Below are 16,021 nucleotides of genomic sequence, written 5' to 3'. Positions count from 1 at the left end.
TATACTGTGTGTAAGCAAGTGCAGAGTTGATAACTTAGAGAGAGATAAAGGCACTCACTTTCAAGCACTGTGGCCATGGGGTTTGTTTGGAGCAGTAAGGTATATTTCTGATGCATCTGGAGGTGTATCAAATTAATGAAGAGAGACCTGCATCAACAACATTGATTAACCACAAATTATGATCATTCGTGCACCTAGTATTAAGCAAATATTTTCCTAAATAACGATAACAATAAGCTATGTTAAGTTAAAGAAGTATTCTGAATGTGAAGGTGACAGAAACATTTCTAAAAGCCTCTTTCTTTAAAAAAAAAAGGTGGGAGGAAGAGTGTGTGTTTGATATAAAACTGACAGATCGTTCTATATACTATGTTTGCACACATGCGAGCAATACATACACAATTTTAGCTGTAACACGCCAATATAATTTGGAACAAAATCTGAAGCTCTAATGAATTCCATGTAGAGATGAAACCAATCAGTGTTAAACTAACAATTGCATTTGTGAAATATTGATGTTTGCTAACACAAGTTGTGTAAGCAAAGAAATTTGCTAGTTGCTGGCACTGTTAGCAGTGACTAACTAGAAATCCGCTCCTTTTTTAATCTAAGCTTTAAGAGGGACAACAGCCTTTAATAAAAGATATGGGAAAGGGATTTTAACCACTGTTTTCTTTTGCTGTGCAAGTAGATCTGTAGTTTAAAAATGATTTGCATTTGTTTTGAAAATATGTATTTTGCTAGACACTTGCAAGACCAAGTTGACACAATACAGCTTGTTCCTCTTATTGTTAATCATTATTACTTTTTAAAAAGGTCAAAAAATAAATTTACCTCCATTTTTTCTTCTATAATAGATTTTGATGGGTGGCCATAATCTGGTTTGTTTTAGACAGCTACCACCCACAGTGTTGAGCAAGATCAAGTATCTTCAGCTTTTTGGCCCATGAGACAGCAGTTTTCTTTCAAAGACAAAAAAAAAGTAACTCATCAGTTTCAGGATTTGTGAGTGGACATTTATTACATGTCTTTGATGAGCTTTCCCCTCCCCTACTTTCACCCTTGTCACTGTCAATCACAGCCTCAACTAAGAAATTTATGTAGAACAGCTGCTGAAAGTTTCTGATGAGAAAAGCAATTTAACATTAGATATTGCCAGTGGATTCAACTAGAATTTAAGAGAGACATGAAAATAATCAGGAAAAATGTGGTACAGAAAATGAGGGTATACAAATGCTGATAAGAGCCCAATTCTTGCTTTTGTAGGTATAAAACAGGAGTTATGGGGTTATACCACTGTAAAACCAGAGTGTGTACGAACATAAAGCTGTTTATAAGAACTCTGAGATCATATTCGTCCCATTTGCCTATAGACAGTACACTGAGATCACCGTAGACTCCTTTGGCTGGAAGGGTGAAGAAATAGCTGATTCAGCCCAATGGGGAGCTGAAGATTCCTCTTTGCCTTTACTGATTATTTAGGATGTGTCTAGCAATTAAGGAACTTTAGCCTATTTCAGGCTCTGACTCTGTTGTTCACTTCACTTCTTTCTGCCCAACTTTGCCAAGTCTTATAATTTCCCCTTGCAATAATTTTTATTTTTCTTTTCTATTAGTATGCCTACTTTAGAGCTGAGGAACTGGAATACAGAGAGGCTAGATGACTTGCTCAGTATCACATACAAAATGAAAATGTTTCACAAGCTGTAGAATAATATCCTACATACTTTCTCTAATACATGTAGCAATAGAAGCAGAACTAGTAATGAAGTTAAATGTACTTTAAGTAAGTTTAAGCCTGCAGTGGTAATGTAAGGGTTTGAATTTCTTAGTAGGCTTTTAAATACAACCCACAGGCCTAGCGGAAAAAAAAAAAATCCCTAAATATGGTTAGATCCTGATATGTATATCCATTTTCACATGAGCTAAGAGACTTTTATGACTTTCTTTCCCTGCTACTCCAGGTTGCTACTCCAGCCAGATGACTCCTTGCAGATTTTAGCACCTGTGGAAGCTGATGTGGGTTTCTATGCTTGCAATGCATCCAATGCCCTGGGATCCGACTCGGTCTCCATTGCAGTGACTCTAGCAGGTAATAGTTTGCTGTCTGTAGTTGTAGGATGGTCCTTGTCACTCATGTGATTCCAGCCAGAAAGAGCCTATGAATTAGATTTTAATTCCGTAGAAAACCCAGCCATGTAAAAAATAAATAAATCGAAATAGAAGCCTGCACAGAAGAGGAAGTAGACAGTTAAAAGATGAATGACGAGCTGTCACAGAAAATTAAGGGAAAGAGGGCAATCACCACTGAAGGACCTTGACAAGGTGGAGAGATCTAAGGAAATCCTATTTACCGGAAAGATGAAAGGAAACTCTTTAGGAATACTAGAAAGTTGATTTGTAGTTTTGTGTCTGACAGTTCACTGTGCCGTCTCCAAAATGTGGAGTCACTAGGACAGCTCCAGTGTGCAGACTGTGACTGCCAGCTACTGATGCACACGTGTATGACTAAAGGGAGAAATAGATATTAATAAGCCTGAGTCTACAGATAATTTCCAAATAGAGGAGCAAAAGGAAACCTAATATGTGGCAGAGGCCAGCAGCAAAGCTCCAGTTCATGTGGGATAGGCAGACCAATAGCTCTTTCAACATAGCTAACTGAGAGGGTTATAGTTAATTATTTTTAGATGAATTTACTTTCAGACTCAAGCTAAAACCTGCTTAGGAGTTGGTGTACATTAGCATCTCTTATACAATCTGAATATCTTATAAAATTAGGCCATAAATATCAAAATAAGATGCTGAGCAGTTTTTGGAACAAAGCAACAAATGTTTTGGCATAATGGAAATACTTTCTCCAAAAGCCTGAAAGCTGAGACCATCTTTAATGGATTGGGAATGTGGCCGAGAATTTATTTCATTGAAGATTTTTTTGATTAGTTTAGCATATGCCTAGAAGAAGGACAGTGGAACATGCTTCCATTTTTTCTGAATAGTTTGCTACCCTTTAATTGGCTGAACGGCTCACAAAACTTCAATCTTATAATGAGATAGTAGGAAAATAAAAGACTGGTTGATAGTTTAAGTATTTTTCTTTCTTTATCATTTAGTCATTACCACAAAACATCAAAACTTGTGGAAATATTTCTGCAGTAATGTGCAATACTTTAGTATTCTGATGCATTAGAAGCAGAAAAAGAAGAAAAATATATTAATCTAGTAGAGATTCCAGGTAAAAAAACATCTTTTAAAAGCCTTGGAAATATAGCTGTATGTAACAATTAATAGTTTTATAGTATGTGTATGAGTGTGTGTATATATACATATATAAATACATATTGTACATAGCGTATAATGAGATTTTAAGTCCCCATGAGTTCATTGTAACCATATCCTTTTGACACCTGCATCTATTCATCCTAGGCCATTTCCAGATTGACAGACAAATGAAACCAGTGGTCCACATTAGCTTAAAACTCAAGTTTCTCGCTGCAAATGATGATATTTGAACCTGTTTTGTCATTGCCCATTTATTTAAAGGAGGAAAAAAATGTTGCTCTTAGATTTTTGGATCTGTTTTTTTCTCAGAATTTATATCACCAAGAGAATAACACCCAAGTAGCATTAGAAGCAATACAGTCATGCGGGACTCACTCATGTTTTGCTCCTTCTGCCAGCATCCTGCCTGCAGAGCACCTTGGCTTAGGCCATGGGCCGCCTTAGTGTAACAGCACCCCTGATGCTTCATTCCCTTAGAGCTCAGCCCCATCATCTCCGAGTTGTGCAGTTTTGTGTGGGCATACCTAGTGTCCCTGATGGTGAGTAACTCCATAGCTAATTTTACACACACTGGCACAACAGTAGGGCAGTATCTTGAGCAATGCCCACTTGCTTGCTGTAATGCCAATGTTGGAAGACTAGTAGAAGCAATATGAAGCATTTGTTACTGTAAAGCATGCATCTTTGACAGACAGTCCACCATGTTAATGCATAACACTGTCACTATAGGGTGTAGTTAAAGTAGAAGTGATCATATTACAGAGAGGAGCATGTATTATGTTCCTCATCTTACATTAGTCATTAGGAGAGGACTTTCCAGGAATGGTCAATCTTCCCTTTAATAATCCTAATGGTTCCACTTTGGGCTAAGGAAAACATGACAGATGTGTAGAAACAGCTTGCACATGCTCTACAGCTCCTACATAATTCATGTGCCTGTAGCCATCACTCAGGCTTCTTTTTCCTATGTTTGGCCTTTGGAAAATGATGGTATTTGGCCTCCAGTATCAGGCATGGATCTTACTGCAGTCCATTGGTGCTGTGCTGTATTGATTCAGCTGGTTCTCATGAGAGCACTTATGACTTTAATGCTGTTCTGCCTCTGCTGTATCCTTTCCTTTTCTCCTCAAGGTATCTTCCCCTTGGAATTCAGAAATGCTCTAATATCATAAGGAGCTGGTCACCTCATACCCCAGCACTGCCCCCATATGCAGCTACATAGCTATCACTGTCATGCTTCTGCAGCACCTGCTGTGGACTAGATGGGTGCCTGGTGTGCTGGGTTTGGGAAAATGTGGTGTTTCTCTTCCATAGGAAAGCCACTGATAAAGGCGTCAAGAGCTACTGTGATCAACACTGAATTGCCTGCTGTCACCGTTGATATTGGAAGCACAGTGAAAACCATCAAGAGAGCAAACGTTACCATTAGCTGCCAGGTAGCAGGTGAGAAATGACTTGACCTGTCTTGCGGGCACCTACAGCTGTGGCTCTCTGTTGGTTCTTTGCTGTATTGGTGTCTCTGCATGCAGCTGGATGAAACACTGTGGTCTTGGTTTTCTGTGATTCAGCCAAACTTCTTTCCCGCTATTAATTCTTAGTGGAAAAATTGTCCTGATTTCATCAGCACTAAGAAGGAAAGCATGGAAGTTTAAAGAAAATTGGTCCCGGACTGCAGGACAGTCATGTTTGTTGTAGATACACATTACAGTGTGGACACAACAAAAGCATTGTCTTTCCTCCCTGTTCTGGATATTTGCTAAGATATAAGCATGCACTCACTCATTTCCTCAATGATAGGACTCAGAAAGTACGTCCCATTAATTCTTCGTTTTCAAAATGAAAGCCATGTTAGGATTTTCTTTGTTTTTTCCTTTTCTTTCTTCCTCCTTTTTTTTTTCCTTTTCTCTTCCTTTTTTTTCCTGTCCTTCCTTTCTTTCTTCTCTTTTCTTTTTGCCTTTGTCTTTTCTTTCCTTTTTCTTTTTCTTTTGAGATGCAAAGCTTCAGAGAAATTCCACTGCAAGTGGGATTTCCCTGACACTGTTTTTCAACCAGAGACTTACTGTCCTTTGCTCTAACAACAGTAGTTTGCCGATTCTCAATAGCATCAGATAAGGTTAACCTTCTCTGTATGTAGTAGTCCTAAGGCTGGATAGAAAAGGAAATGGTAGGTAAGAGGAGATGGGGGAAGCAAGCGATGGGAAGGAGAAGAGGATGAAATGGGAAATCTCTAAAGACTCAGAACTAAAACTTAAATTCTTTATACTTTCATGTAGAGTATGAGGGGTAGAGGAAGGGAGCAGTTTAGAAAACCCGAAGAGAGACATACAGATGTTCATGAATATCTTTGGGGAGACTGATATAGAGTTTGTCTTCTCAGATTAACTCTATTTCAAACAGATAATTCATGTGGTTGCAGATAGTAACCCATATTGCAAACAATGTCCTTCTTTTTGTGCTGTTTCCTACTCCTATTAAATAGCTAGTGGTTGTGAGGGCTCCTTCTTCCAATGCTCTTTGGGCTCAAGTTCACCGTGTTTGGTCATCTCTTATTTAGTGAGGCATGCAGGATACATGTCATTAGGGATAAAGACAACCCACATGATGTGTAACTCAGTGTTAGGCTAGAATCCCAACAAACTAATTATATTCAGTGGGATAAATGAAAGAAAATTACAGTATCATTTTTTTCCTAATTCAACATCAATAGGAATTATAACGGATGTGACATATGGGAGAAAATGCAGGCTTAGAGTGATTCTATGAGCTGCCTTACGTATGCCTGGAATAGATGCTGTTAAAAAACTGTTAAGGAACCTGATACTAAACATAGCTTCCTTGTCATATAAGCGCTTTTTTTTTTTTGGTTTTGATCATCCACATCAGGATTATGTTTATCAATCCTTTTAATATTTCTGATCATTCTCCTCAATATGATGCATTTTTAGGGAGAAGAGTAACATGCAGTGTGGTTCAGCAAGTATCCTGTCAATAAATTTCTAAATAGTTTCACCAGTACAGATGAACTTGAGGACTGTATAATTTGCCAGAGTTCCTGAGAGGCATTAGCAGCAAGATGGCTAATAAGGCATAGTAAATTCTGGTACAATCGTTAATGCAGTAATATCTGATTAAAAGAAAAAAATAGAAGACAAGAATGGCATGAAAATAATCATAACACATATCCAAAAATCAGGTGCAAGGTCATCCAGATGAGAAAAATCTCTTCACACAGCTTTGTAAAGCCATATTCTTTTTTCTTCTACCAGTGTTTTTATTTCAGGATGCCTCAGAACAAGTACTGCAATGAGACCTGTTTCAGATCAGATTTTTTTCTTTCTTTCTTTCCTTCATCTTATCATTCAAAACTGCATATCTATCACTATGCTGTATAGTCTGTATTGTAGTTTTATGCATGAACTGCATTCTGACTCATTAAAGATGAGCTTTTTTTTCACAATCAGTAGGGCAGCAGAGTGAATTTTTATAAGAGGAATAATTCATAAGTGTAAGGGTTATTTGTGACATTATCTAAAGTTACTCCTACTGTCACAAGAATGAATATGTACTTACTGCTGACAAGTTCTGATAGGTCTAGATGAGGGTTCTTAAAAATAAGAGATAACATTAATAGAGCCTTGGGACTCATTTTCTATAGCTCTTTAGCTTTTCACAAAGGCATAAGCACTATCATCATATGTGCTGTGAACTGAAATCTAAAGATGTTAGTAAGAACATGAGAGAAAGCACTGTGTATCTTACAGTTTAATTGGTGCCCGATAGGAATTACCTCAGCATAAAACTCTCCACTGATTTCCTGGTAATACCATGAAACTGTGCTATGGGTTCGTTCAACCTGGAAAAATAAGTAATTTCATGTGATTGATAGGACTTTGCCCCTTTGTTTGTGGGGCCAAAGCATGTTTTGAAAACATGGTTATGTGAGTATGCACTACCCCAGAGTTCTCCAGTGCTGAGGCTAAACAAAATAACTCACACCCCAAGTCACTCCGTAGCTTTGCAGGTGCCAGGGTCTTCTAGTTGGAGGATTTTCTACAATCTGATGAAAGCGAAAAGCCTTTCTAGGACAGGCGATTGATAGGATTTTTGCCACTAGCTTCAGTTCCCAATAGGGAGCAATTTGTATCACACCAGTCCATTGGATTCAGCCCATGAAGTATGTTTCTTTGGCACAGAGTAGTTCCACACAGAGAAATGTGCTGGGTGTCAGAAGCTTTGCTCAACCTGAAGCAAGTTATTATTGAAAACAAAGTTGGATGTGAAAGGGAGAACTGTTTTTAAAAACCTGGTCCCCAGGGAACCCCCTACCTGGCATCTTTCAAGCCATAGGACTTCTAAGAGAGACTCTCAAAGAGAGATGCTTGAAAACACTACCAGCGTACCAGAATCACTATTGATTCAAAGTTTATTTGAAATAGTGACTAAAATATATCACAGTGGTCTTTCCTTATATAGCATTCTGTCTGATTTTTCACTATGTTTTCACACTTTTCCAACTCTTTCATATATTCCTTTCTTCTGAGTCCCGTTTATATGCTGGAGGTCTTTTTCGTTTGTTTTTTGACAAATATTTGTTCATCATCTGTGCCAGATTATGACACGCAAGTTACTATTTCAGAACTTTATGGTATGAAAAACAAGTCATTCCTGCTGGGTCCTTGTATTGCTATTTTTCCATTCCCAAATGCTCCTTGATCAGAATGCGGAGTTCTACTTGCTACATATTCCAGACACCCTTTGTGGTGATAGATACATGAGGAAGGGAAAGATGAAAAACAGACTTGGATAACTATTTGCCAATGAAAGTCTTGCCTAGCCAGCAAAGTGAGGTTTGTCTCCAGCTCACACCTCTCAGACATTCATTCTCCGTGATGGTTTCTGCAAAGCAAATAACTCAGCCTGGAGGACTCTGTCCTCTGTCATTCACCATTGCCCCCCAAAACTGACTGAAATGCTCTTGCTACCTCTCGTGGCAATGCTGTGCAATAGTAGCTTTGCTCACGTCTGAACAGGCTATATCCTATTCCTGTTTTGAAATCCCTGGGGACTACACCTGTCACTAAAGGTGGAAGCACACAGGAAAAGGAAGTTGTCACGACGCTGCTTGCCTTCGTCAAACCAAACTGTAGGAACACTTACCATTGGTTGCGAATCATTTGCATTTGGTGCAGAAACTTTGAACTAAAGACAAAAGAAGAGTAAACACTGAATACTGCAAAGGGTCTTTGCAAAGCTGCTGGACCTCTTGCAGTTTTCATGCTTCTTCCCTAAGCTGAAAAACAGTGGATATTACCCTGAACTCCTTGCTGGTTCTTTCCCTACTGAGTCTGCAAGAAGCAGATTAGTGGAACATAGTATTGCCAACTATTACTAGTTCTCTAGTTCTGTCACTAGTCACTAGTTCTGTCTGCCTGTGTGTGTTTATTTACTTTACGTGCCAGGTCTTCAAGGCTATGGTCATATGAAATCTTCAGCTTTCCTGTATCTTTCCATCCTTCTTTGTCCTTCTCAGCACTCTCCTCTCCTATTAGTCATGCTGTCTCCATTATTTTCAAGAAAAGCTAGAAAGTAACCTAGTTCAGGCTTAAAGCTCAAAGAAAATAAAGAGGAGCCCCAGTTGGTGAGGGAGAAAGCTCAGTTTTATAATTTTATAAACTTGTGATTGTTTCTTTATGAAATCTAACTGCTGGTGCTTCTGTATGTAAGTTTGTCAATATGCATAAGATGAAAATCTTGTCACTGTAAGAAGCTTATGGCAGAAGAGGGAACGGACCATCCGGGCACAGGGGTGCATTGAAGGAAGTGCTGAGATGCCAGTATTTTGCCATTTCAAGGACTGCAGAATTGGAAGAGTCTGAATTTTCTCTCCCTCCAGAAATGACCTTTCCAACCTCCTTGAATAAACTCAAGGCTTGTTCAATATCTAGCAGTTGTCTGAACTTCCCTGAGGACTCTGCCTTGACACTTCAGAAAGAATCATAGTGAGTTTTTAAATGGTGGATGATGTGAGATATTTCATGACATATGTCATATGTCTTGAGAGGTTCAGATTAGTGTATGCTGTTTGCCCTTGGACAAAAGTGAGAAAAATCTCTACTTGTATTTTGTGTAGCCTTATTCCTGCTACTGCCTGAATGTAGATGAGACATTCTGCTCTTATAGCCACCAAACTAGATGTACTCCTACCAGGTGTCTTGCCAGTTTCACCAGATGGCTCTGAGATGATAGATGGAAAATAGCAAGAATGCTTTGATAGGAAAGAAAGGCAAAACTTTTTTTTTTCCACTTACAATTGCTCTTTCTTAGTGACACACTTGCAAACGAATGCAGAAAATTGGGTGGTCATCCTCTGTGAATGCAGTCTGAGGTGTTTCCACTGCCATGACCACAGAACTGTCAAAAAGTGTGATTTCTGTTTTGCAATATTAATATAAAATCAGAAAGGTGCCAGTGATGGACAGAGGGATATGTTGTTGTGAAGTAACTGTCTCTGAGCATGTTCTCACCTAACAGTAAACACAAGGAAGCTGCACAGCCATGTGAAGTTATGGGTGTCCCTTGCAGAGAGTGCTGCAGGCGGCCCTAGGGTGATACTCTAGCATTTACTGGGGTGAGCAACATATTGATGCTCATGGCTGTGAGTCCTCACAGTAACTGCTTCCTTAAAGCCACAACTACACAGGTCCATCATGGTTATTCAGACTTCCACATGCCATTTCCAATAAAATAACTGTTCAGGAGCCAGGCAGCATCATTGAACTGCTGGGCATTTAAGTTGAAACAGAGCACTATGCCTCAGAAAAACCATGTCCTGAGAGAGCAGCCCTGCTAAGTGCAGATCAGTGCCTATCACTGCGGTGGGACACCAAGCAGAGCTGGTTGGACCTTTGCTCAAAAGATGCAAAAGGAAGAAATTCTTCATGCTGTGGGTGACATATCTATGACAAACTGTTGCCTGAAGACTTCTGTTTAGACCAGTGAAACTACTTTTCTAAAGATGTAAAATCCTAACTTTTTGTATATGTTCAAAGAGAGGTTGGACAAATTCACTGAAGAAAGACTCTTTGGGGGTTACTAAACAAACAAACAAAAAAGACTTCTGCTTCAGGAAGTTCCTAAGCTGAAAGTAGTGGGAGGTTGGGAGGCTGTTAGCAGAAAGTGTTGTGTATGCTTCTCCTGTTCTGACTTTTCCCTAGGCAGGTGCTTATGGTTGCTGTCAGAGACAGGATACTAGGCTAGATGAACTGGACCCACTACAGGCTTGCTTTAGAGTGATATATTCAGAGTTCACTTGTACAGTTCTGGGAGACAATCAGAAAGATTCCAATAGTGGTTTTCAGTTCTTCGACTCTTCTGCCCTGTCTCAGGGAGACCTAAGAAATATAAAGGCGGATGCTGTGGAAGAGCTGACTAAGCACTTCTGAGTTGAAAAAAAAATCACTTGAACGAGGTACCGAAAAGGTGTTTTAATTGTTCTATTCTAACCTTTTTGTCTGTAGTGGTCATAACTCACCACTCAGCCTGTGCTAATATTGCTTGTGTTTTATTCTAATGATGTTTTGCAGGTGTTCCTGAAGCAGAAGTTACCTGGTTTAAGAACAAAGTGAAGCTATTCTCTGCTCACCACTTGCATGATGGATCACTGCTGATTGCAAATGTGTCGCTGTCAGACCAGGGGCTATACTCCTGCAAGGCAGCCAATCCTCGTGGGGAGGTAACTGAAAGCACTGAGCTGCTGGTTCTTGGTAAGTGCAGCACATTTTACACATGCAGCAGTTGGTAACACAGCCCATGCAACCATTTGCTAACTAATCAGAGGATGTAGAAAGAGTGAATGCAGCCCTCTTCACCAGTGAGAAAATAAACCTGTTCCTGATAGTTCTCTGGGCACCATTGCTAGCAAGATGGTGAAAAAGGAAGCTTGGTGGATAAGGAGAAAACGGTGAAGCACAGAGATCTTGCCCTATCCTGAGATTTTCAGATATTCAGACTAACTAGCTAAGAAAAGCACTAAGTTCATTTATTAGCCTTTTCTTAAATGGTGACTTTCCTGAAATGAGCTCAATTACACTTTTTCCCTATGAAGTGCTCTGATCAGCACCCTTTCCGATACATGTGGATCTGACCAATTTCACACCTCGCTAACAGGTGCATGAACCCGAGGCACTTTTAGAAAGCTCTAAGTGAGGTCAGTGAAGAGTGAAGTTTACTTTGTCTTGGGTTTCTTGGTAGCAGACAGAAAGATTAGCTGGGTCATATGAAAAGACAGTGTCACCTGTGAAACATGCATGAAAGTATTACTAGGCACTGTTGTAATTAATTGGGCCTATAGGAAAGGTCTTTCCTTCCTACTAACTGATCTCCAGCACTTTCAGCGGTTGGAGACGATAGATCCGTGCAGGTTGTGTGGATATTTCTGTACCTTTGACAACAAAGTGCTCAGGTTTTGTAATCTTGTCCCCGTTACTGGCATCATGCCATTAAAGAGTCCATTACAGGTCTCAGCTTTCATGACCATGGTAAGCACATGGCCCATAGATGAAGCTGTTTTAAAGTGACAGGTTTGCAGGGATCCCAGGTGACTCCAGACTGGCCCTAGAAACTTGATCTAAAAAAATCTGCAAAAAAAAAAATCAGACAGGTTTCAGACTGTAAATCTGAACATTTTCATGACTTTTAGATCTTTTGCTGATCTTGATAAATGGTGTAGTTTTTAAAATGCTAAGGTACTGAAAGTTATGCAAACTGGTTATGTTTGCAGGCAAATCACTTCTCTTAGTTTCTAGCTGGGAAGAAGTAGCCCAAGCTTCCATGACTCGCACTGCTGTCACTGAGTGTGCTCGGCAAAAGAAAACCTACTTTGTGTGTATCTTGATCTAACTGAGGGAGATGATGCCATCATTTCCCTAAATCAAATATCCTGTCATTTTTTGACAAACAAAATTGAGAACAATTTTAAGGATAGCGTTATAGTTAGCAAAGGACTAAATGCCCGTGCTAAGCTTAGCACAGACTGATCCTCTTGAGGGCTTTGAACTCTTAGTCACTTGGAACTCTGCCTAAACATACTATAGGATTTGGCAGTCCTATAACTGTATTTAATCAGGGCCTTATCAATTTCTAGCAGAGATTAAAAGGTTTTCCACTGATTTCCACAGACATTTGATGAAGCTATTATGCAGTGCAAATGTGCCATCTGTTCCAGGCTGCTGTACCTCCTGATACCACTCAGCCTAATAATGCACAAAGAGGGCAAAATAAGAATTCCATGGTGGCCCTCAGACAGATTTCCTTGATTTGGTCATACTCAGCTAAACCTAGCTGAAACATCAAGCAAAGCTTACTAATAGCAACTGCTCAAGGTTCTTTAGAGAGTATCTTCAAAATGGTGATGTCCCAGTATGACAAATAATGCATCAGGTGTTGGTGGCAGGTTTTCTTATATCCCTGAGATCTTAGTGTTGCTCATCACTTAAGTCTTTCAATCCACTTCCAGAACCTCCACAAGCCGTTCCTCACCTGGAAGACTTGACAGCAGTGCTCTCAACCTCTGGGACCACTGTCCCCTCAGTCCTGACTTCTCCTTCAGGAACAAAAATGACCCTCAGTCCTGGGAGCTCTGTCTTTATAGGTAAGTCAAGGGTGTCAAGATCTTCTCAGATTAAAAAGATTTGTTTAGATCATTGGGATCAAATTATAGTCACGCATATTCAAAGTGCATTATTGTACCCTGCCAGTTGCTGGGACACAGGTTATGGGGACCAAGAAGATGAGACTGACACTCCACTGTCAGAAACAGTAATCACCAAACTGTTCTCAAAACTTAGAAACTCTTTTTAATTCGTTTAAAAGATGTAGGTCTTCTTACTAATGTTATGCCCCAAAGGTGTGCGCAGAGCAGAACTCCACTGTGCTGTACTTTATAATTCTGTGTAAGAAGCAAGCCCTGCTCTGCTGAGCCATCAGTCGCATTTCAATTAAGATGTTGCACTTTGGTCTGTCAATAATTCTAAAGAAGAAATGTTTGGTTTTCTTTTTTTTCTACACTTGCTTATTTTCTTTTTGTATGTCTGCTGCTCATTTGACAAATCCTTCTTCTCTAGAGCTTTTATTAAAGCTTTGCCTATCAATCTAGGCTTGCTATTCTCTTGCAAACTCTGTTAAATACTCTTCCTTTTATTCTTCTGTATAACCACAGAATCACACAGAAGGGTTGAGTTTGCAACGGGCCTCTAGAGATCATCTAGTCCAACCCCCCTGCTCCAGCAGGTTCACCTAGAGCACGTGGCACAGGGTGGCATCCAGGCAAGTTTTGAAGATCTCCAGAGAAGGAGACTCCACAGCCTCTCTGGGCAGCCTGTTCCAGGGCTCTGTCACCCTCACTTGAACAGCACTAGGCCCGGTACTGACCCTGGGGGGACACCACTTGCCACAGATCTCCAGCTAATCTTGGCCCCATTTATCACAACCCTCTGAGCTCTGCCATTCAGCCAGTCCTCAATCCACTTCACTGTCCAGTAACACACACTTCTTGACCTTCCTTCTGATAATATGATATAATATGCATAAACTGCTGTGGGTTCTGAGGATAAAAAGAAATACTCCTCAGTAAAAATGTTTTTCTTCTTTTCACTCTTTTCCACCTTCCATACAGGTTTTTCTGCTCCCCAAGTTCTCAGTGCAGTAAAGTCTTTTCAGATCTGCAGGTATGACTTGTTTGCAAAAAGAATCTCAACTTTGTCTGAAGTTTAGTTTAGGTGTATTTTAAAAATTCAATTTTCATACCGACTTTGAGCTTCTATTTACTGTCAGACTCAGAGAAGCAAATAGCCTTGCCACTGTGTATGGCGAAATCTTTTGAAGTCCCGCAGTTCCAAAACAAATATCTTTATAGATGCATGAATCTGAATATTTTAACAAAGGATCTGCAGCAGATTTGAGTGTTTATAGTTACATCTGTACCTTTCATAGGCCTCCAACCCTTCTTTACTTACACTTAGTAGCAACTTTAGGGTTTTCTTTTCATAGTAGAGGCTTTCTATTTATGTTTCTATTTTTGCAGGATTTACTTTTCCCCAGTGTTTACATCTGCATACATTTGCAATGGCTTTAAGCATGCAGCTCTGGCTTACATTTCTGCTTGCACAAAAACTGCAGTGAAATAATTCTTGATGGGGGGAATATCTGAAGGTATTTATTAACATTCAATAAATCATTTCAAGCATGGTATTATTGTACTCCCTGTTGTAACACTGGATCACACTCCTGTTTCATCCATTTCCTCTCAGGTTTCCAAAGAGTGGTCTTTAGTAATTGTAGCTTTCTTTTTATTGTTTGAAAGAAGTAATAAAACCACAAAGTGTGTTCTGCAGTGCCTGTATGTAACCACCTCTAAACTAATTTCATTTGGCAATCTTGACCTGTACTCTGCCTTCTCACTTCAGGAGCAAGGAAACTCCATGAATCTCAAAACCCCTTTCATTCTTGAGGCAATTCCCCCAGCTTCACTGGGGTTTTACTGACTTGAATTTAAAGCCAGTGTTATTAAAACCCAAGGAAAGTTTCTGAGATATTTTTCTGGTGAAAAAAAAATTCAGTCTGAAAGGAGCTATCCATTCACCCAGAATGCCTGCAGAGCAGTGTGCTGTAACACAGCATGTCCCTGAAAAAAGCATGCAAAGGCTCCAGTGTTCATGTATGTTACCTAAATACATGGTCTGTATTTGCACTAAAACATCTGGATTTGTCTGAAGAAAATAGCCATTACTAAACAAAAAGCTAAACAAAACAAAACAAAAAAAAATACCTTCTGCATGTCAGGTTTTTTTTTAACTGTCTGACTTACACAGCATGGCAGTATCTGGATTGTGGATTACCATGAAAAAACTCATATTTACTCCTTAATTCTCTCTATTCAAAATAATCTTGCACAGTGGCCAAGGTTATCATGGACTGCTGCGATACATTTTGATCAAACTTTAATTGAAATATTGCCACTTTGGAAACAGAATGTATATATATGATTCCATACCTACATTGCATTCTATAATTTGGAAACAAGTGCTAAACCTCCTGTTTCTGTCATCCCTCTCAACAACTTTCCTTCTAAAGAGTCTACTAGCTCTTTCCATTTTGCTGTACAGCAGATTGATTTTATTACTTTCAAGTCTTTTTGTCATTGATTTGCTTGGTCTGTTTGTTGTACTTGTTCTGGCTGTGAGAGCCACATGTAAGAGCTTCGGATTTATCTTCCCTTGTCTGTATAGTTGCTGGCAGACCCCAGCCACTCTTGGGACCCAGCAAGCATTGAACTAGACCTGATACCTGAAGATCTGAAAATGTTAGAGTTTGTTGAGCGGAGAAGGAAATAGAACACGAATCAAGAAACAATAAAACAATACTTGTTTGCTTTCACTTGATAAACAGAAAAAAAGGTCTCTTAAGAATACATGCCTCGTTCAGTGGAATTATCAAAGCATTTATTAGTATCTAATGTCAAATACCTTTCCAAATGAGCTCTAAGAAAATTCTTACATTTACTTCTTATATTTGCTTCTCAGGTTGAAAATTTTGTAGATTTTCAAAATGTATTTTGGAAGATCCAGTGTTCATGACATGTCTCATCTGCAGATGAGGATTTAGGGCTATCAAGAACTCCTACTTTCATTTGAAAGAGTGTAGCCAGGTTGATACTTATTTCTTGTTTCTGAAGACATAAAATGAA

General features: G+C 39.4%; 1 protein-coding gene across 1 annotated transcript in view; it reads left to right on the top strand.

The window, feature by feature from the left end:
• Positions 1–16,021, top strand: part of ADAMTSL1 (ADAMTS like 1) — a gene marked incomplete at its 5' end in the record, with an annotated part of 75,853 nt that overhangs the window by 41,630 nt on the left and 18,202 nt on the right. Inside the window, 4 exons of the mRNA XM_088538346.1 lie at positions 1,965–2,092; positions 4,594–4,722; positions 10,863–11,042; positions 12,794–12,928. Of these exons, the coding sequence (XP_088394472.1) occupies positions 1,965–2,092; positions 4,594–4,722; positions 10,863–11,042; positions 12,794–12,928 (572 nt within the window). The remainder of the gene's footprint in view (positions 1–1,964; positions 2,093–4,593; positions 4,723–10,862; positions 11,043–12,793; positions 12,929–16,021) is intronic.

Source organism: Tinamus guttatus, unplaced genomic scaffold (assembly GCF_059628265.1).
Source record: "Tinamus guttatus ecotype Peru unplaced genomic scaffold, ASM5962826v1 Tinamus_guttatus_pri_ptg001022l, whole genome shotgun sequence".
Lineage (NCBI taxonomy): Eukaryota > Metazoa > Chordata > Aves > Tinamiformes > Tinamidae > Tinamus > Tinamus guttatus.
Note: the sequence above shows the minus strand (reverse complement) of the source record. Positions and strands in the feature narration are given on the sequence as shown.